At 26.8% G+C, this 23,868-nt stretch overlaps 2 protein-coding genes across 3 annotated transcripts in view; one reads left to right on the forward strand and one right to left on the reverse strand.

The window, feature by feature from the left end:
• LOC122627930 (ABC transporter G family member 23) overlaps positions 1 to 18,578 on the forward strand; it is a 39,379-nt gene extending 20,801 nt beyond the window's left edge. For both annotated transcript variants that reach the window (XM_043809592.1, XM_043809593.1), the window contains exons 2-14: positions 4,343 to 4,603; positions 6,589 to 6,903; positions 7,355 to 7,462; positions 11,359 to 11,452; positions 13,221 to 13,388; positions 13,948 to 14,082; positions 14,504 to 14,646; positions 14,799 to 15,006; positions 15,369 to 15,546; positions 15,798 to 15,984; positions 16,293 to 16,558; positions 18,036 to 18,122; positions 18,357 to 18,578. In XM_043809592.1, coding sequence (XP_043665527.1) covers positions 4,343 to 4,603; positions 6,589 to 6,903; positions 7,355 to 7,462; positions 11,359 to 11,452; positions 13,221 to 13,388; positions 13,948 to 14,082; positions 14,504 to 14,646; positions 14,799 to 15,006; positions 15,369 to 15,546; positions 15,798 to 15,984; positions 16,293 to 16,558; positions 18,036 to 18,122; positions 18,357 to 18,571 — 2,365 coding nt within the window. In that variant the 3' untranslated portion in view covers positions 18,572 to 18,578. The remainder of the gene's footprint in view (positions 1 to 4,342; positions 4,604 to 6,588; positions 6,904 to 7,354; positions 7,463 to 11,358; positions 11,453 to 13,220; positions 13,389 to 13,947; positions 14,083 to 14,503; positions 14,647 to 14,798; positions 15,007 to 15,368; positions 15,547 to 15,797; positions 15,985 to 16,292; positions 16,559 to 18,035; positions 18,123 to 18,356) is intronic.
• Positions 18,579 to 20,458: 1,880 nt separating this feature from the next.
• On the reverse strand, positions 20,459 to 23,824 carry LOC122627759 (retinol-binding protein pinta-like). Its single transcript, XM_043809212.1, has 5 exons — positions 23,246 to 23,824; positions 22,709 to 22,868; positions 22,169 to 22,274; positions 21,671 to 22,040; positions 20,459 to 21,439 (listed from the first exon to the last, which is right to left on the reverse strand). The coding sequence occupies exons 1-5, from the start codon at positions 23,397 to 23,399 to the stop codon at positions 21,366 to 21,368; spliced, it is 864 nt and encodes a 287-aa protein (XP_043665147.1). The 5' UTR covers positions 23,400 to 23,824; the 3' UTR covers positions 20,459 to 21,365.
• Positions 23,825 to 23,868: the final 44 nt, after the last annotated feature.

A 23,868-nucleotide genomic window follows, 5' to 3' on the forward strand; every position in this document is an offset into this window, starting at 1 on the left:
TTTTTTTATATAAATCACGTCTCTTTCTCTCTTTTGATTTCTACATTATTTCGACGAAACGACGGTTGACTCACTCGAACGTCCTCGGTCAATTATTATCTTCGACACTTTCTATCGGATTATGTAAGGTTCAATGGGAAATGAGAATGGTACCAAGATTTGCAATTTAAAGAAAGAGAAAGAAAGAGAGAGAGAGTGCCATTAGAAGAATAGCGAGATAGAGGATACAAGATAAAGGGATGGTAATTTCTTTACGAATTATTACCATTATTTAACGAAATGTTTATCTGAATGTGACATTAAAAAAAAAAAAATTATATATATATATATGTATTTCGTTTGTAATAGTTATCAATGAATGGACAAATGAATGGTCAAATGACAAATGTAAGAAAGAAACCGCATTTAACGTTGTAACATGATTACATACACACGCTCTCTGACTCATCTTGACGGTGTTAATTACATTAACTGGACGTTGTAGATCAGTTTAGAAATATGAAAACGCAAAGTGGTTATTTTCATTATACATCTATTTGCGTTCTAATAGAGTCTTATTATTTACTAATAAATTCGAAGGATATTATAATTGTAAAACACGTTTTGGAAAAAAATATATTTAAAATACGCATATACATATTATATTTGTCATATTATAGATATTAAAATCAATTTTGTAGTATAAAGGAAATAAATGATCTCGATGACCCTTGCAAGATGCAAATGTGTTATTAAGGTGTAATATATTATATATTAAATGGATTTATTTATATATATTTCTTTTCGTTCCTTTTTCTTTTTTTTGTTTTATATTCTTTTGTTCCTTTCTTTTTCAAATTCTTAATCATATTTCAGAAAAGTATTTTAATTCGTTTATATTTATATACTTAATGCTTTCAAAAGAAAACAAAAAAAAAAACAAACGAACGAACGAAAGGAAACGAAGAAAGAATAAGAAGGAAAACAAAAATTACAAAGAAGGTATAACCAAATAAATCGTGAAATATTCAAAGGAATAATGAAAATTATTGTCGACAAGATAATCAATGGCGTTGGATCTTCAAATGACGTCGTCAAAGACGAGAGAGTGATAAGACAGGTACACACACACACACACACACACACACACATCACATACATATATATGCAAGTAAAAGATACACGTGTTCTCTCTTGTGAGATAGGAAGTCGGACAAAAGTCGTATAAAAGTCTGGGGAAAGTCTCTTAGGTATCCTCTCTTTTCTCTTGTAAGATATCTTTCACTTGCAAAAGAGATACTAACGGGTGGGATCAACGCGTTTACCGACCGAGAATTTGAGTTTCGACCATGGCCCAGAAAACGAAGTAACTCACGAGCGTACTCTTTCCACACGCGTCCTCGCGATACGTCGCATTCTACGGAATGCCGACTTGCGTAATCTTTGCACCACTGTCGTCCGTTCTGCTCGCACTGTGTCCACCATCTTGGATTTCGATTTTCGAATACTAAGCATCATTTTATTACGTACGTATGTATATACATGTGTACATACATATGTACATACATACTTAGGGTACGTAGGACATACGTAGATACACATATATACATATAAATGCTTATGTTTATAGATTGATATTGACAAACTTAACCAGAAATTTGTTGTATTATTTCCTTTTACTTTATCAAGATTATACTTGCTATTCGCAGCATTTATTTTCTTTCTTTCTTTCTTTTTTTTTCTTATTTTTTTCTTTTTTCGTTATTGTTTTTCTTCTTCCTTTTTTCCTATCTCTTCGTCTCTTTCATGAAACTCGAGCATGGATGTAAACTATATATGCGTAATATGTTTCTTTTCGAGATATCCGTTTTGTAAAATATTCGTATATGAATATTTGTGAAATATTTTTCTTCGATTAGATTGTCTTAAATGTTATTATTATTTTTTTTTAAACATAGAGAAAAAATCGTTAAATATATGTAATAGTCTCTTGTAATGATTTAGTAATTAATTAGAAATTGACCAAAATCACTATTATAATTGGAGGATTTAGAAAATGATTAATTTTTTGAACATTTATAATTCCTCATATAGCTCTTTTCTACATAAAAATAATATATAAATATATACAGATTTATTTTAAATTAAGAATTAGTTGAATATTAATAGGAAAAGATAGATATATATATATATATAGCTTAAAAAAATATACGTATTTTCATTTATCAAATATTTCAATACGATATAAATCGCCGGATTTCCTGTTAAACTGGAACTTGAATGATCTTTAGTTTTTCTTATGGAACAACTGTATTTTTTTTTTTTTTTTTAATAATTGATTATATACTTTAATCAGTTATAATATAACATTGAAAATATTAATTTCTAAATTTAATTTATTATCTTACTATTTTTTTTTATTTTATATTTATATTTACTATACTAATTAATACATATTACTATTTCTATTTACATAGCATACTGCATATATTACATATCTCGTTAATTATTAATTTTGATTCGATACTTAATAGTCCAATAAAGATAATTCATTATAAATAATATATAATCACTTTATGATTATAAAATATATAAAACATATACTTGCTAGAAAAAATTTCAAACGATAATAAAATTAATGAAAGAGATCATTGAAATCACCCGATGAAAAAAAAGAAAAGAAACATGTTGATCGGTGATTTCAATGATCACATAGACGAGGAAGTTATACATGCACTTCGATAAAAACATTTAATGATCTTTCCTTTTGTAGAATACAAAATATACCTGCGTGGAAATTATATAGACATCGAATAGGCATGATTATTTTCTTTTTTTTTTTTACTAAAAAAGGATAGATAAAGAAATTAACATATGGAAAGTTTCGGAAAATATCATTTCCTTTATCATTCGGAAAATATCAAATAATTAACGTAAGTTTTTCCACGTAAATCGTGAAACATTTTACAAAGAAACTGGACGATCAACGTTTACAAATCTGAAATATTCCACGATGTTAATCGCTCTGACCGCAAGAATTCACGAATATATACACATGCGTACGTATATAACTACACGCATATGCACATTCAGGCATACACGTGACTCGATCACATCTAGATATACATACGTAACTCATACCGATCGATTTGTTAACTTTCAACGAAGCACGAAAGGAAAATTAAATATGACTCTTATTTATAGAAAGTAATTAGACATGGTCGATCGAAATAAAATTTTAATAATAATTATATTCTTTGATAGAAAAGGAAATATCGATGGATATACCTATCTAATTAAAATTATTTTTTAACTAATAATAGAATCATAGTTTGATGTAACAAGTAAGTAATAAATGAGTAGGTATATATGATACAATAGAATAGAATTGAGATAGTATTGTAAGATCTTTGTAAAGCTTGATAGATATCGATAAATACATACAGAGAGTTATAAAACAGTTCCCGCATAATACGAGTTATCGATAAATCGATTGCCCGGAACCGCAAGATACTTTATTAATCTTTTTCCGTTTTGGTTGTGCCGAAGAAACGAGATTTCCTGATAGAAATGACGTTGACAAGTAGTTGAATGACGAACATTATTCGTTAGGTAGTTGTCGAGAAAGTCTCTTTTAAATTTATAGTTTCATTTTACAATATTTAGCTTGTATATATGTATACATATATTGTAATATATATATAATATATATATATATATATATATATATATATATAATTTGAATTAAAATATGTTATAAAAATATATATATACTTAATATATAATATTTAAATTATATTTTAAAATATACAAATAAATTGTACTATGATATATTGTAAAAAAAGATATATATATACAGAGAGAGAGAGAGAGAGAGAGAGAGAGAGAGGATACACGTATATACATATGTACGTAGTATAGTGATTAAATAAAAGAACAGCGTAGAATGAAAAATATATATATATGTATATATATATATATATATATACACATATATATAGATGTATATAGTATATATGTTGTCCACTGAAACGGCCGATCGTCAACACGGCGAAAAGAAAGCCGTCTTCTTACATAATACTCTCGTTTGCTCTTTCTAAACTGTACGCGATCCAGAGGTACGAGTTCCTCGTGCTCTAAGATTTACAAGATCGATTTACCTTGCTCGAAGGCTGTTCCGAATGGACGCCTAATAGTACGTCATATGTATATATATATATATATATATATATATATATATATATATATACACACACACACACATATTTATTATACTCAATTATGTTCTTATGAATTAATACTTTTCTAAATGAAATTAAATTTCACCAAAATAAAACAATATCCGTGTTTGTTTATGTTTCAGTGGTGATAGTACCGCGGACGGCGGTGGGGGTATAATAAACCCAAATTTCTCAATGAATGTTATACAAAACAACACGGAGAGTAATGTAGATTTGACGATGGTCACAACGAATCCAGTCTTGGCTACGCCAGGATTAAACAGTGCAGCGTGGAATCGACAACAGGCTGTTAGCGTTAGACACGCTTTCAAAACTTATGGCAGTAGTAAAAATCCAAATCATGTTATACAAAATCTTAGTATGACGGTAGCCAAAGGATCTATGTAAGTATCAATAATATATATTTTATATTAGATACATTCTTTGATAAATTATAACATATTATATATAATATAATATATATAACATATATGTAATAGTAATATTATTTAATAATATTATTAATTTTAATAATATTATTAATGTAAGATTACATTAAAAAATATATATATATTAAATACAATTTTTATACGAACTTATCGAATATCTATAACATATTATATATATTTGTCAAAAGAAAAACGAGAAAGTATGAAAAAAAAATAACATATGTTTATTTCTAATCTCTATAAATTAAAAGAAATATCTTTGAATTGGTTAAGCAAACTTTCTGTTTAAACATGCATGTTTTAAGGAAAGAAAAAGAAAGAAAAAGAAACGAACCAAAAAAAAGTCTAATCAAAACAGCATACAACCACTGATTGAACTTTCTTGCGTTTTATAACGAAGCTCGTAAATTATCGGATAATTATGACTTATTTTATCGCTATGATTAGTAACTATATTCTATACAACATAAAATTGTGCCGTACGTTGAAAGTTTAAAAAGAAATAATAATTATTTTCCAATGACATCGAGACAATGTTCTTTTTTAATCCCGCTCAAGCGGTTGATGGGATATTAAACAATAACTAGTAAACAACGTTTTTGTTTGATCATGCTCAATGTTCAATTAAACATTAATGAATAAATAATCTTCTTTTTCCTTTGTATCTATTTATTTTCTTTCTCTTATTCCTTTTTTTTTTCATATATGAATTGCCTATGATAAACAGATTTACGTAGATATTTAAATTTGTTTGATTTTATGCTCTGTTTTATTTTTGTTTTGGTTAATTCTATCTGAATCTAAATTTTCAACTCAATAGATTAAGTAGTGCTACAATTTCTAGTTAGAACAATCTTGATATCATTTCCGTTGAATCATTACGTTATTTATTATTCCAAAGACAAGCCAAAAGAAAATGAATTATAATGTTCGATTCGACGTATGTAAATGACGTCACCGTAATTGGAATCCTATTAGATAGAATATATACATACTACATAGTTATTTCATTTGTCCTTCTTACGTTGAAACCTGCTCTTGACAAAGGAAACGATCTTGCAAAATCCGAAAACAGAAATACATTTTATCTATCTATCTTTCTTTCTCTCTCTCTCTTTCTCAATCTCGTTTTTCATTTTGATAAATAAATCTATCGTGCATTCTTATAAACGATACATAAGAAACATAAAACGTAATACGTAAATAAACAGCACGTAGAACAACTATTTTCTCTATTGTGTATGTGTGTAGCGTGTGCGTGCGCGTTAAAAGCTTTTGTTCTTAATAAAATAGAATACGAAGAGAATCTTCAAGAACAATTGAAAATGATTTACTCGAATTACCTCTAGACGATCATTCGTAATTATTATTCAAATTAAATAAAATTCTTTCTCTTTCTTTTTATTTCTTTTTATGATCTAAAAGATCTATTCAATGATATTACAGATATTATTTGCCATGATAAAATTAGACAGATGTAATAATCGTTCAGTATGTCTATTCTCGTAATATTAACGATCAACATAAAAGTATTTTACCATTTTCGACGGAAGGAAAGTTTCCTAAGGAATAATTGAGAACGGAATTTTATTACCGCGAAACTATATAGAAATTATTGTGAAACGTTCTTTGACGTGTTACCAAGTAATATATATCTTCAGTTTTTATGGAACGATTATGTTACCACGAAATATATATCATTACTTTTTATCATAGTTCTATCGAAAATAAAACTTTCTCGTGTTATCTTAACGAATTTAATAGATTACTCGTGTCGTCCTTTTATTTGTATAAAATCAATAAAATTGATAATAAAAAAGAAATTATATAAAATAAGAACGAAGATCTTGAAGAGTACGATTCCTCGATCTTGAGTAAACGTAACGGGTGTGTAAATATAAAAAAAGACTTCAGTTAAAAACTTTAATGTTTCTCGATAGATATGGTCTCTTGGGTGCTAGCGGTTGCGGTAAAACAACATTGCTATCTTGCATCGTCGGCCAAAGACGCTTGAATTCCGGAGAGATTTGGGTTTTAGGTGGTAAACCTGGTACTAAAGGTTCTGGTGTACCTGGAAAAAGAGTTGGTTATATGCCACAAGAAATAGCCTTATACGGTGAATTTACCATACGCGAAACTATGTTGTACTTCGGTTGGATATTTGGCATGGACACGGCTGAAATCGTCGATAGGCTTCGTTTTTTATTACAATTCTTGGATTTGCCATCGCAAAATCGACTGGTTAAAAATCTCAGGTAGGTACTATATACATGTATTCATATCGATAAAATTCTGTTGGTACATCTAAGCTCATTTACATTAGCATGTTTAAGAAATTTTCTTATATGTTATTATGTTTATACATGCTTCGTGTGAAGAAAAAAGAAAACACTTGCAGAATATCGAAGATAAGAAATAAATCAAAAAATATATTTAAAATATGGCTTCTATCGATGTCAAACGTTATTTAAATATCAAACATGATTTAATAAAAATCTTAATAGTCGATAACATAAAGAGTTTATTTTTTATTATTGTATTACAAGATCCTTACATGGGAAACCAACAGAATTATTTTCCGACATTTTTTTTTACATTCAAAATTTATTTTTTTAATTTTTAAATTATTTATAGAAGAAAAATAGTCTTTTTATTTGGTAAAAAAATCTTTTGATTTATTTGTTTTAATTTTTTTTTACGAAATAGTGGTGGCCAACAAAGACGGGTATCTTTCGCAGTGGCTCTCATGCACGATCCTGAACTTTTAATACTGGACGAACCAACCGTGGGCGTTGATCCGTTACTCAGGCAAAGGTAAGTTCCTTGCATTTCATTAAAGTGGAATATTTAAAAAATTTTGTCGTTAAAGATACTTTTCTTTTGCATAAATCCTTCCATTATTTCTAATCACTCGATATATTTCTATAGATCTTTTCAAAGGCAAAACTCGTTCAACTCGATTCACGTTGATCTCAATCGAATTTGAAACATTTTATTATGTCTGTTCAAATTTAATATAACATTTTTAATCCATCATCATAAATGATAGAATCGATTCTAGGATAGATACATGATCAAATATTGTCTGTGTTTAGCTAAGCGTTTCTAACTTTCTTTTTTTCTCCTATCTCCGAATGAACGTTGAAAGGAACGAACGACGACGACTACAAGAGAGAAATGCTTTCATGTCTTATATTCGCTTCTTTACTATGCTAAATTAACAAAGGATATATTTTTAACTTGTAATCGTACGATTTCATTTAGATATCTATTTTACATGCAAAGAAACTTTCAATTACAATTCTTTTTCGAATATATTAGGTATTCAAATATTTTTCATTTACATATAATAAATTAAATATATATTTATATTATGTAATATATATTTATATTATATAATATATGTGTATGCATGTAGATGTATACATATGTACGTATATTAATATTTTCGATATTTCAAATCTTTTTATATTTTTTTATCGAGATCAAACATAATTTATCTCTGACATGAAAAAGAAAATAAAAAAAAAGAAAAGTATAAAAAAGAAATGAAGGATAGCGGCGAGAATAATTATTTTACTTCCACCATAAAAACTTGTTGTTAACCGATTTATTCGAGTTTATTCGAGTCATTTGTCATCTAAAAAAAAAAAAATTTTTTTCCAGATAATTATTCTCTTACAGTTTATTTATTTTTATTTTACCTTTTCATTTTACCTTTTTTTTCTTTTACACAGTAATCTTTCTTTTTCTAATCTTTCGTGCGAGGAGAAGAAAAAGAACAAAAAAAAGATAGAAGATGTTATCGGTAATGGCCGTTCACGGAGAGCACGCATAGTAACGTATCGGACGTAATGGCGACATCCAATTACGAATTGCCGAGAAAGTTTACAACGAAACTACTCGCTTCCCTTTCGAATTCACATCGCATCTTTCGAATCATGACTCGAAGTATATGTTTATACTTGTTTATCATATATGTTTATACATGGATTACGTAGTTAAATACGTAGAATGGTTTTTTTTTTCTTTATTTTCTTTTAATTTTTTCAAAACTATCCAAACGATTATCCTAATTCATATCGTAAAATCATTTTTATACTTAAAATGTAATTACTATAGGTTAACGGGTTACTTTCAAGATAAATCACGACATTCTCTACACTCTTTTATTCGTTTTAATATATATGTACGTATGTATGTAGGAATAACGTAAGGATATTTTCGCATAATACTCGTTACGGTCGAGTCAAATACGCGCATACGTCCATGATAGTTCGTAGAAAAATAATCTACTTTCTCTGATCATAAAAAAAAGTCATTAATTCTCATAAATTTTTCTCGTTTTATATATATATATATTTCTTTTTATTTTTCTTTTTTCTCTCTTTTTTCCGATCCTTTCCGTTGCGCATACGAGCCGATATCGTGCGCCCACTTACGCATATTTTTGCGTGCTAGAATTTATATCAACGTTATACATATTTTTGTGTGTATGTGTATAACATTGATCATAAATCAATGTAATTTTATTCTCTAAATTTTTCGAAAAAAAAAAAATAAAAGAAATATGTGATCTTTATGACAAAAAAGAAAATATCGATTGTATTTGTATATTTTATTATATAATTTCATCGAATTCCTAACACGTATACGCGTGTATATACATATACTTACACATATCTAGTATGTTAATCAAATCCGATTTAGTTTTGATCTTTGGATTCTTCGAAGGTAGAAAAAGAAAAAACATATTTTACGATACTTTTGTCGAACTCTACATGATACACGCGTGTATACGTACGTACTACATATATACGTATCTGCTACGTTCGTTCATAAATGAATTCAAAAAAAAAAAGAAAAAGGAATAAACAAGGAAATAAAAAAGTTGCATGGATTTTCAAGGAAAAAAAAAAAATTAAAAGGACAGATAAACAAATAATAAAAAAGAATATATTTCTTAATTATACTTAAATACAATCTCTATTTATTCTTTACGAAGAAACGTGCACTCGATCTTATAAGATACCATTTCTATCGTACATTTCCACGTATGATATGACCTCGTAAAAAAAAAAAAAAAGAAATAACAAACAAAAAATATAATCTCAAAATAATCGCACTCTTGTTCGTGTTCATTTGATCATAATTTTTCACGAAGTTATCTAGATAGATATAGATTGGGCACATATCGAAAAATTTCGAAATTAAATATGTAGGAGGTTCCATTTTATGTGTTACAAATTATTTACGTACATATTTCATATTATACCTACGTATATATATGCATATATATATACGATAGGTGAGATATTTATATGAGATATAATGTAATTCTCTTAAACATTCGCGTTAAAATTGCATCATGTTTGATCGTTGACGTGAAAAAATAGAAGACGACATTACCAACTATAATCTTCTAGTATACTGTAGTTCGTTGTTTTTCGAGATAATATTACTTAATGTAAGTGCCATAGGTCAAGGTACGAAGAAATCGTAAGATGACGGCTAAGTTACGCCTAAGGCGTGTTAAAAAAAAAGTGCACGCTCGAATGATCGTTTAAATAATACATGAGATATTGTCGTCGTCGTCATCTTCGTCTTCGTCGTTTTCGTCGTCGTCGTCGTCGTCGTTGTCGTCGTCGTCGTCGTCGTCGTCTTCTTCATCATCGTCGCCGTTGTTGTCGTCGTCCTTGTCGTTGTAGTTTCTTCTTTTTTTATTACCAAGTTTCAAAACGGAAATATTAAATGTAAATTTCTTACGATCGAATGGTTGATCCAAAAACAATACGATCTATATTTACATTTTCTTGTCTCTTTTTTTTTAATTATTGGAATAATATTAATAATAATAATATATATAAAATATTTTATACGACAATAAGCAATCATTTATTTATATAAATTTTAAATGTGATATTTTTTATGGTGACGGTCAAGAAATTATTACACTTTCCTTTTCGTTCTTTCTTTCTTTTTTGCTTCTTTTTTATTTCTTTTTTCTTCTTCTTTTTTTATCGTTGTAATAAAACATGAAGGAATTCATTGAGTTTCGTTCAAAAATAGTAATCGTGAAATTCTTATGCTTATTACCAATCCAAAAATTATATTACAAAATTATTATGTTCTTTCTTTTTTTTTATAACAGATTTATCTATCTATATTGAAACAGAAAAACATTAAAATAAAATATTACTTAGAATAAAGTGTCCACATAAGTTGCAAATCGTTTTTACCTGCAATCATTCTTACATACATATGTAAAAAAAGAGAGAGAGAGAGAGAGAAAAAACCTGTTCCACATAGATAAATACATGGAAGTTTTGCAATAACATAATTAACCAACAAAAAAAAAGGATTTGGTCCGATCTTGTCTTTTTCCTTCCGTTTTTTTTTTTTTTGTAAATAAAATAGAATACGAATTTTTTTATACGTTTTAGTGAAAATAATTTGTAGCACTTTATACTATGCCGTAAACTCTAAAGTTATATATAAATTATATAAATTTACAAAACGATCTCTTGTTAGATTTTTTTTATTTGTCGATTTCATTATTATTTGTCTTTTTTATCTCGAGATAAAAAAAAATAATATATGCGCATATTTCTATATACTAATGTACGAACTATATATATATATATATATATATATATATATATATATATATTCACCAGTTTGATTAAAATTAATATAAAATCGACTTTCAGCATTTGGAATCATCTAGTACAGATAACCAAAGATGGCAACAAGACAGTTATCATCACGACTCATTACATTGAAGAGGCACGACAAGCTCATACGGTAAGAAAAAGAAAGAAAGAGAGATACAAAGGGAAGAAACCTCAAATATTGCTTCTAAATAAATTTTACATAGAACTTATGAATATTTGATGAATTCAAGAAATATTAAATAATTTCCTATATTTATTATCTAATAAAGTAGTTTGATTCATCATTTGATTACTTCCATTTGTTGAACTTAACACTTACTATTTTAAAGGATATTTAAATTTATAGAATGTGTCTCTTAGGTTTTGAAACGATCAAGGTTCACCGATATCTATATTCCTATATGCATAGAAATAAGAAAAGAAATGTTATATAAACATGAGTCCTATCTAATGATCTAACGATTATTTGAATATAGCCAATTTTTAAATAAAAATAGTGCATTCGTAAAATTTAAATATTATAAAATATAAAATTTAAATATTATTAATATAAAAATATTAATTTTAATTTATAGATATATATATTTGATTAGTCACTTTTTTATTTTTTATCTTTTTTTTTCTTTGCAATATTAGATTATGACTTTGCTTTAAATATTTCCATTAAATTATTAAAAAGAATTAATTGTCGAAAATAAAAGTAATGTTTTTATATAATCTATTTCCGTCTAATAAGATCGCTAAATAATTCTCAAACTAATTAAAATTTTATTTCGTTCAAGCACATACATAAACATAAATAATTAAAAATACATACATATGAAACAAATTTCCGATCATACAAGTGTATAAATAATTATATATGTATGCATATATATATTCATATATATACTATAAATTATTACACAATACTATTTACGAACATTTCAAGAAATCCATCGCCTTGAATATCGAAGAAAATTTTTTCATTGAAAGAAATGATCAAGTGCGATCTAATAAGATAGTAAGATATGCAATAAATGACATAGTTGTACGACTGATATTTAATTGGTTTTCCTACACATACATATATACATACACATATATAAAATATATATATATTTATTATATATATAATAAATATTTAAAAAATTATATATATACACATATATAGTATCAATACTCGTTTTAAATGTAATTATGTTAATGAAAGATTAATATCAACTGAATATCGATTGATTCGTCAAAATGAAGGAAAATCTTAATTTTTTTTTCTTTTTAGAATTTATTACGATTTGATTAGTTGTTCACGAAATAACAAAAAAGTTAAATAAAAAAAATTTACAACGTGTAGATCAACTATGATTATATGCTCGTATAATTAACGAACGTAGTATGAAGGAAAAATAAAATAAAAAGGATATTTTAATCGATCAGTTAACGATGGTACTCATATACGATGCATATACGATTACTTTTTTTTATATGATTCTACATGACAACGCACGAATTTTCATATTTTAATTAGATAAATCTTAAATTCAAATGCGTGTATACATACATGCATATGTACATACAATTTTGTTTTTATGTATGTATTTATGTAGATATGTCAGAGACGTATCTAGGATCGTGCAATTAGAGCCTCACTTGCTTAATACATTTCAACGCCATGATGGAGTTAAAAGAGAAAGGGGTTGGTGTATACAGAGCACAACAAAGATTGAAAGAAATAAATAGTATTTGTCGAAAAAAATCAATTTAAAAAAAAAGAAAAGTATAAAATGTTTTAAATAATAAATATTTGTATTCTTTTGGTTTTTCTTTTTTTTTATCGATTAATAGTTTACTCCAAATACGCCTCTAATGTGTATACATTTGGACATACTTAATATTTTATTTTTTCTATCTCATTGCAGATCGGATTAATGAGAAGTGGACGTTTATTAGCCGAGGAATCACCACGGGCACTTCTCACGATGTACAATTGTACATCACTCGAAGATGTCTTTTTAAAATTGTCCAGAAGACAAGGTCAATACGCTCAACCAGCAACGGAATTAAATATTTCGAACAATATTAGTTTGGTAAGTGTCTAATAATTGTATATAATATTGATTAATTAATTGATTGAACATACTATATTAACGGAATATGATTGTTTATTTATTTAATTATTTATTTATTTATTTTTACAACGCCAATTTGATGAGGAAAATAGAAAAAGAAAGAACAAGACAATTCATTCTATTTATATTCATTGTTTAATTCAAGATTTTTCTTTTTTTGTAATTTTTAAAATAAATAAATGAAGAAAAAAATATTATTTAATACGATAATAAAAATATATTATTATTAAATATAAATGTGCCGAATAATATAATTCTTTATCTATCATTGAATATATTTAATATTTAACAAATATTATATCGATATATAATTATATTTATTATTAATATTCAGCAATATATTTATTACATTTCTTTTCATATACCAATTTTTCTTTCTTTACTTATTTATTTATTTTTTTTTTAATATTGTAGTATTTATTAAGGTATATAAAAAAATTTCGTTAAAAAAAAAAACAAAAAAAATATATATACATAATCAATAAAAATTGTCAATTTTATTCCTTCGTTTTCTCAGGCTTCTTTAAATTGGGGAAAAAAAGAAGAACCAGTTTACGTCACGGAAGAATCAGGCGTGGTTGGTCTAAATTTCTATCAAAGCAAAGAAGTTCTCATTCATGATTCGACGAATGGCGTTGGCAATCATTATGACGTAAGAAATTATATGATTTCTTTTTTCGTTTTGATTTAAGAAAAAATCTGTATATATAAAAAAAAAGAACAAGAAAGACGATATTTCTTAACTTTCATTTCGTGTACGTTAATTTATATAAAAGGTGTCTCTAAAAGGTTCGATCCATATTTCGAAAGGATCCCATAGAATAACTTTGTAATTAGAAACCAATGATGGCCGCAGTCAATTTAAGACGTATATTTAAATACGATAAAAATTTTCCATAAGAATCTCTATGGCGATCGTTATCATTTAAAAAAAAAAGGAGAAGATATTTTTTTATTACTATTAAAACGTTGTTCTATGAGGTCTTCTCGAAACGCGCTTAAAGCATGAATTAACTCTGTGTATGTGTGTGTACATGTATTAAATTAATATAAAATATTAATGATTTTGATAGCTCACAAACAAATCATTACACGGAAGTAAAGCTGACTCTACACTGGAATGTAGTAATTTTTCAGACTGTTACAATATTACTAGCGTAGGAAAAATAAGAGCCCTCTTGCAAAAGAATTTCTTACGTATGTGGAGAAATATCGGGTAAGTACGAAGTCATACTATATAATAAAAAATATAAAAATGATACACATAAAAAAGAAAAAAACAATTTTCTGTCAAAATAGTGAATATATTTGTTTTTATTCTTTTTATAATTTCTTTTTTATAATTTTTTTTTTTTGTTCATTGTTTAGTGTTATGTTGTTCATCTTCGCATTACCAGTCATGCAAGTGATACTCTTCTGTTTGGCAATTGGAAGGGATCCTACAGGTTTAAAGTTGGCTATAGTGAACCACGAAGTGTTTTTTGAAAATATGTCGTGTCCTGTCTCGGAAGGCTGTGATTTCTCTTTACTGAGTTGTCGATATCTAAAATTTCTCAATAACGAAACGATTATAAAGGTAAGGATTTTTATTAATAATACTGATTAACACAAACGTTGATGCTTAAAAAATTTAAACCTATTCTTCAGTATAATGATATAATACATATTTAAGATCGCTAATTGCAAAATTATTAACAGTTTTGTTTGATTAGCCACATATGTTTTGAATATATAGCATAACAATCTTACATGTTAATTCAAAAGATGTCCCATAAAAATTCACTTATATTTATTTAATCAGTAGTTATATTAATTAATATGGCGAAAAATATTTTGTAAAATAAATGATTAGCATATAATAAATATTTGAATCAGTATTATATAGATAAAAAAGGAAAGGAAAAATTTTTAATATATTCTGTGAATTTATTTGACAAGAATTATTATCCGGATCCTGAGACAGCACAAGATGCTATACGGAACGGCGAAGCATGGGGAATGTTGTATTTCACAGAAAATTTCACGGATGCTTTAGTCGCACGAATGGTTCTTGGAAGGGATGCTGATGACGAAACTCTCGATCAAAGTGAGATCAGAGTTTGGTTAGATATGTCTAGTAAGTTTCCATTAAACCAATAATACGCTATCAAGCGTTTAAATTAATTCGCTTGAACCATTGTATAAATTAATCTTCATATCGTATGAAATTATGTAAATATTTGAGGTGGGAAAGGGTAAAGGATAAACGTTCTCTCAATTATTATTATTCAATATCTCATTTCTAATTCAAAAATAATTAATATGTATTTTTTAAACACAATCCTCAACATATTTTTTACTTAACTATAAAATTCTCTATCATTACAGATCAACAAGTTGGCCTGATGTTGATGAGGGATCTACAATATTCTTATCGGGATTTCGCCAAAGATCTTTTGGTAGCGTGCGAAGAAAATTCAAAGTTGGCCGACGTACCGATTCAATTCAAGGATCCGATCTATGGATCGAACGAGCCAAGTTTTACGGATTTCGTTGCACCCGGTGTGATACTAACGTGAGTTGAAATATTTTCAAAGTAAATATTTTTTTTTTCTATGTTTTTTTTTCTTTATTTCTTTTTTTGTGTAACTATGCAATTACACAAAAAAAAAAGAAAAAGATAAGAACGCAATGAAACGTGATTATAATGATGTGTTCTTACGCACGTTGTAACATATTGCAATTAATGTATGTAAAAAAAAAAAAAAAAAAAAAAAGAAAAAGAAAAAAGGAAAATAAATCTATTATTACTTCTATTACTACTACTACTACTACTACGAAACGTATTCCTAAATGAAATGTGATTTGTTTGTCGAAAAATAGCATCGTGTTCTTCCTGGCAGTCGCTTTGACCTCGTCGGCATTGATCATCGAGAGAATGGAAGGATTATTGGACAGAAGTTGGGTAGCGGGAGTAACACCTGGTGAAATACTATTCTCCCATGTAGTAACTCAATTTGTCGTTATGTGCGGTCAAACAGCATTGGTACTGATCTTCATGATATTAGTTTTCCGAGTCGAATGCAAAGGTGAAATAGGATGGGTCATTATATTGACGATACTTCAAGGTCTCTGCGGCATGTGCTTCGGTAAGAAGATACGACAAATTTTACAATTTCTTTTTTTTCTTTTTTGAGATATTTCTAAAAAAAAAAAACAAATTTAAAAAGAATACACGAAACAAATCTCAACATCGTAAAAGAACTCATTTTTTCGAAAATTTCATTTCGTAACATTAACTCATTGCACATATGTATATATACACAACATACAAATAAATAGATAGAAGACACGTATCTTCGAGGGAGCAATTATGTTATTAACCTAATAGTTAATAATAAAATTATGATTGAAGTTTGCTATAAATAAATAAAGAAATATATATATACATCGAAATATCAATTTACAATTCAATGTTACAAAAAAAAGAAAAAGAAATCTTGCATTATACATTAATTCATAAATATTTTACAAATTTGTAATTTTTGATATTTTTTTGTCACATACGAGAAAATAGAAATCTTAACATTTGTCCCTTTCTCAAATGATTTATAATCAGTCGAGATCGTCAACATATATATACAATTATTTATATTTCGCATTCATTGCGGATTAACAAATCCGTTTAATGTTTGCTTGCTAGCTTGCTATTTCTTAATTCGGACGAGCTCATAAAACTATCCCATTAGAAATGTTTTTCAATGCTCTCTGATTTGTAATACGCCATAATTACGCAATACGTTCACACAGGATGCAGGTCCCATTACGCAAAAACTAGATCCGATAGGCGAAACATTTTACGCGTATATTTGTATCTGTATATACATACCTACATATAATCATACATACATATATATATGTATACATATATATATATATACATATATATATATATATATATATATAGATGAGAAATCTTCCTTGCGTAAAAGTTACCTTAAATTATACAAGCTCTTTAATTAATGATTTATGCGTAACAATAACATAATATAGCTTACTCGAAAACATATACTGAACCTGATTAAGTTATCCCTCTATGACACCGCGTAACTTTGAAATCACGTACTTAAATATGTATATACGTATGAATACAATAGTATATTATCTCTATTTTTTAAATTTTATTTTATTTTGTTATTGTAAAAATTATTTGTCACATTAGGAATTGTCGTGTACGAATTTTTTAACATTTTGCTTTTTATCCAAGTTTAAGTTATACTTAATTTAATATGATAATGCTGTATTATTAAATATGTACCAGGTATTCAAAATATTGCAAATTTTTATCACGAGAACGCAACATTTTTTTAGAAAGAATTGTTCTTTAAGAGATTTTTATTCTTTTTTTTTTTTATTTAGTGGGAGATTTTAAAATTAACTTTTTCTTTTTAATCTACATTTACATTTTTTTGTATAACGACAATATATTCCACGTAATGAAGAAGAAATGTCTTTTTTTTTTTTTAATTAAAAAGAATTAAAAAATAAATAATAATAAAAATACATATTTTCAGTGATCAATAGTTCAATCCATCGATATATTAATCTTCTTTCTTATTTTAATAGGATTCGTAATTTCGGCAATTTGCGAGCTCGAAAGAAACGCCATCCAATTGGCCCTGGGTAGTTTCTATCCCACACTTCTTCTCAGCGGTATGTAATTACATTTTTTTAAACAATCGATTCTCATTAAAAATGATCTCGATTGATATATTTTATTTTCAATTCTTTTTATAAAAAAAAAAAATTATAAAATAATACATACAATGTAATATATTCCTTCCTTATTACCTACATATATTTTATACATACATATATACGTACGTGTAATCGTACACTCAATTATTAATATTGTCAATTGATCTATTTTGTAATCATTAATTTCAGGTGTGATATGGCCCATAGAGGGTATGCCAACAGTTTTACGATATGTCTCGCAAGGTTTACCCTTGACGATGGCAACTACGGCACTTCGTTCTATGCTAACTCGTGGTTGGAGTATATCAGAGCCAGATGTGTACAATGGTTTCATATCTACCATCATTTGGATCGTAGTGTTCCTCACGATAAGCATGCTGGTCCTTAAGTTCAAACATAAATAAAAAGAGAAAGAAAGAGAGACATAAAGAGAAAAAGAGAAAGAAAGAGAGAGAAAGATAGAACGGTTGCATTATATTAATAGAACAAAGTTTTAATAAATCGAAATAAGCGTGAGAGTTGGAGGGAGACAAGATTGAAGAGAAAGATGAAAGAACATTTCTTATTGTAAATTAAAAATTATCTTTCTTCATATCATTGTAATTGTATTGAGGGAGAATGAATGAGGAAGAATAAAGGGTGGTGGAGGAGATCGAAGAAAGAAAGAAATGATCGTATGAATTATGATAACGTTTCTTTTCTATTTTTTTTCTCACTCTCTTCCTCTCTCTCTCTCTCTCTCTCTCTCTCTCTCTCTCTCTCTCTCCTCTCACTTCTCCTCTCTATCCGTCTCCTCCGTAAATCATCACTTCGACATGTGATGATTATGCGCGAACGTATGTGTATATATGTGTTGCCAAAATGATGATTTTAAGTTTGGTATGATTGTGTGCATGCGTGCGTGCATATTTCCGTATGTGTTCTTGTGCGTGCGTGAGTGTTTGTGTATGTACTCGTGCATGCATGTTTTTGTATTATTTTTTCGCTATTTCACTTAAGATTTTATTTTTTACTTGTTAACGTTTCTTTATATTATATATATATATATATATATATATATATATATATATTATTTAAAACAATGTTAAAAGGCATACGTCAATAAATGTTTAAATTCTATGTTTATATTTTTAGAGGGTGGGGAAGGTGGAACAATTTTGTTAATTTTTCTTAATGACATTCTATCGGAATTAAAATATATGTAGAAAAAAATTATATATATATATGCATGTATGTATGTATGTATGTATGTACGTATGTATGTATACATAGTTATCGTCGTTATCTCAAGAATATTTACTTGCAAAACTTGATTTAGTATGGCCAGCAAATTTTTATGAATTGTAAGCAGTTTCCCCCACAAGAACAAATTTTCGTTAATTCTTGAAAGAAAAAAAGAAAAAAAATAGGATGCAAAAAAAGTGTGGTCATAATGTTTCTTTGTGTATATTCGTTATATAAATATATATATTTTTTTGTTTTAGTCATCTTACATACATTCACAGAATATTTTTAAAGCATCTACGTTTATGGATGCCCGGTAAACTTGTCCACGAGAATAGAAGAATAGATTATAATTAAAAGGGAAAAAAAAAACAAACCAAAAAAGAACAAAAAAAAAGGACAAGAACAAAAACTTAGTTTAATATGTCGATCATGAAGATTATTATTATTATTATTATTATTATTATTATTATTATTATTATTATTATTATTATTATTATTATTATTACTATTATATTATTATTAATATTATTATAATTGGTTAGCTGATAATACGATTTTACTTGCCCATGACTTTGAATATATGTACGTGTGTATGTCTATTTTCTTTTCTATTCTATTCTATACTCTTATATTATTGTTTCTTTTTTTTTATTTTTTGTTTGTTTTGTTGTTTAATCCATAATCGATGTGTCATGTGAAATGATATGTAAAAGACAACGAAAGACTTCCATTCTTTTTTAACTATTTTTTTTTATATATATGCATGTCTTAATCGTTTAAGTAAGAACGAAAAAACGTTTTGTTCATTAAACAGTTTTTTGCAGTTTTGCCTATTAAATTTGAAAATAAGCGAAAATACAATATTGTGAAAAAAATATTATGAAAATATTATGAAAAATAAGTTTGTAACAATTAAAAATTACACATACATATGTATATATATACACACATATATACGTATGTATGTATGTATGTATGTACGTGTGTGTGTGGGTGGGTGTGGGTGTGTACATGTGTGTATTTGTATGTACGTATGTATGTATATATCTATACGAATATACATATATATGTGTGAAAGTTTTTATATTGTCAATATATAATAGAATATTTGAAATACATATTGTTATTTGTATATTGTGGCCTGATACGTCAGTAGCTCGGTCGTCAGTAGCTTTTAAATATAGAAATGCGAATAAAACTGTTAATAATGTATTTTCCTTTTTTTTTTTTCTTTTTTATAAGACATTTTATTTATTCCCTTTGCTTTGATTTTTAAATAATAATAGCAGTAATAATAGAAAATAATAAAGTCACCATTGGTCTATGGATCTCCATATGCAACAATCTTTCCATCCAGTGAGACCTAGATACACGATATTTCTTACGTTGGAATGTATATCATAACTATGATACATACATAATAGATATCGACTTAATATTTAAATGTACAAAAATTTGTACAATTAATAAACACTTTTCAATAAATTTATCTATACACTACAAACGTAAGTTGATGAATAACCTTATTAAAGATCATATGTATATAATATTATATAATATTATATTATTAATATTATAATATTTTATATTGTACATCTCTTCTATAAATAATCTGAATAATTCGTATAAAAATAAAAATATTAGAGTAACAGGTTGAGTCAACAATTTTTAAGTGATTTGAAAAATTAATTAGAATTTTCAAATTAATTTTTATTTCTTCTAATTATAAAATTACAATCCTAACTACTAGCCTAAAAACGCGAAAAAAAAGTAATTGATTTTTAAAATTATTTAAAAACTTTTGACTCCACCTATTGTCCTTCAGCATCCTCTTATGTTATATCTTAAATATTAATATGTTAAAACTATATTATGTTTTACAATGTCTCCGAGATGATCATAATGCCAGATTTATATGCAAAATTCCTAGACTTTACCATTAATATACATATGTATATATTTATATATTATTTAATTTTTAACTTTATAACATTCTTCCATAGCGAACCACGCTCGATTTTCTTCCACTTGACATTTCCAGTAATCTGCAAATGTATAAAATACGTAATAACAAATAAAAAATAAATAAACCGTAAATTTCAATATATAAAGACAAAAAAGTATAATTAATTCGCAATAATATTTTAATTAGATTTAATTTTTCATTTAAATTTATTTGAATTATTTTAATTCAAACATAATTATAGAAAAAAAAAAGATAGTGAATCGGGAAATCGAATTAAAAAAAGAAAAGAAAAAATTTTATAAAAGTTTACCTTTTAAATCGTTTATAGATCCGTCGGTACCACCATACTCGATTGGTAATATATCACGTTGAACTATATCGAGAAAAGTTTTCTTTCCGCGTGTATGCACGTGTACTCTTCGTTTAAGTTTGTCGACCATGAAATTTTTGAACACGTTTAAGACAACATTGACATAAGTCGGTGAATTTATAAACTCTAATGCTTGTATTCTTAAAGGATAACAACCTTGCCAAGCATGAACCAACTTTTTAATAACACTTGGTGAAAATTGAATCGCATGACCAAGAGAGATACCCGCTAAATCCAAAATAGCTATTATACCATGCAACGAAGCGGATTCGTTTTCTCTTATTGCGAGATCCAAGATCATCAAAGAAGCCTAAAACAACAACAAAATAAAAATATTACATAACTTACTTAGAACTTTTTTTTCAAATTCGCTAATAAGAAGTAAAATTAAATTGACTTATTTTCAAATTACATTAGAAATCATGATTTTAATTTTACCTTTAACATATCCGCTTGCTTGTGTTTATTAGGATCATGGGCGGCGATTCGAATTAAAACCACCATTCTCCCTTCATTGTCTAATTTCCTCATTGGCAAAAATACTCTACAGAAAGTACATAATTATATAATATATATCATATATAATTACATAAATACGTGATTAATATAAATGCGTATAATTATAAGTATCAAATTTAATATAAAATTATTAGAATTGCCTTATCATTGGATCGAATGATTATATATCGTATATGATTACGTAAGAGAGTATGCATAATCTATTTAAATACAGGATGTGCCAAAAGTCCTTAAGTGGAGCAAACAAATTTCTAGCCGGTGTCAAAAATTGATTACTCCTTTACGAGACAATTTATGATAATTATTTTTTTTCTGATTTGAAAATTTATGATAATTATTTTTTTCCTGATTTGAAATCTTGAGGAAGATTCAAATTAATTTTTAAAAATTATTTAAGTACTTCTGTCCTCCATCTAGGGACTTTCAGAGCAATCGTATACATAGAATGATTAGAATTACCCTAATTCAAACATATCCTGTAATTCTACCAGAAATGGATCTTTATTTGCGTACCATTCTGGACTGTTACCTCTTTGTTCGTGATAATTCCAAAACTTATATTTCGTTGTTTCAATATTAAATTTGCAAGCTCTTAAAAAACGTAAAATGAAGAAGTCGTCTGTAAAAAAAAAAAGAGAGAAAAAAAAGGAAAAAAATAAAGGAATACAAGAAAAAGCAATTTTATAAGATATAAAAAATATAGATAAAAATTAAAATATATAAAATATAAATGTACATTTTAAATTTTCTAATTTAATGTTTAATTTTTTATTAAAATATAAATTGTTATAATATATATATATATATATATATACACACACATATACATATAAATAATATAACGTATTTTTTTTGAAGAAGTACCATTTTTTCATAGAAATAATACAAGTAAATAAAGATAATATAATAAATATTATAAACAAACAAATTAAAAATATAAATGCAGAAAATACAAACAAGAAATCTAAATAAATACGAAACGATTTAATCGCTTACCAGTACAAGCGTGTAGATTGTCATTTTTTAAAATCCATTCGCGTATTTCTTCGATCTTCTGCGATCTATTGTCATCTGTCTCGTTTAAATTTGCCGCTGCATAATCCCTTTCCTTTTGAGATAATTGACAAACGTAAACTTTTGAGTCTGTCATTCTATATAAGTTACAAATATAAATGCAACTTTTTTTACATATCCGTTATCTCACCAATTAAAAACTATCTTATCTTCGATTACGTGATCCTTTAGTTTTATTTTAAGAAATTGTCACTTTTTTTAATTATCTGTCATTTGTACACAAAGAGCGAAACGATTTTATTTAGGAAAATCTTCTTAACTAAAAATGATCTACAAGAGAACTGAATCGATGTAAGAACGGAATAAATCTAATGATGATCTACTGCGCCATCTGACGAAAAGATAGCGCGAATTATGATTACAATGAGTTGACAAAGAAAAATGATTTTTAATCTTACGAGAATAATTTTTATTATCATTAATTATTACTTATGGGATAAATTTTTTTTTTTATTCGACCCACACAATTACATGACTGCGACAAATTTTCGTTTAAACAGAGAAGAAAAACAATAAACGAACGACCTTTGAAAATTTCATTTGAC

This window comes from Vespula pensylvanica, chromosome 3 (assembly GCF_014466175.1).
Source record: "Vespula pensylvanica isolate Volc-1 chromosome 3, ASM1446617v1, whole genome shotgun sequence".
NCBI lineage: Eukaryota > Metazoa > Arthropoda > Insecta > Hymenoptera > Vespidae > Vespula > Vespula pensylvanica.

Coding starts and splice junctions, on each gene's coding strand:
- LOC122627759 (XM_043809212.1), bottom strand. CDS start 23,399: ATGACAGACTCAAAAGTTTACGTTTGTCAATTATCTCAAAAGGAAAGG. Junction 22,869..23,245: donor CAATCTACACGCTTGTACTG/GTAAGCGATTAA, acceptor TTTTTTTTACAG/ACGACTTCTTCATTTTACGT. Junction 22,041..22,168: donor AGCAAGCGGATATGTTAAAG/GTAAAATTAAAA, acceptor TTGTTGTTTTAG/GCTTCTTTGATGATCTTGGA.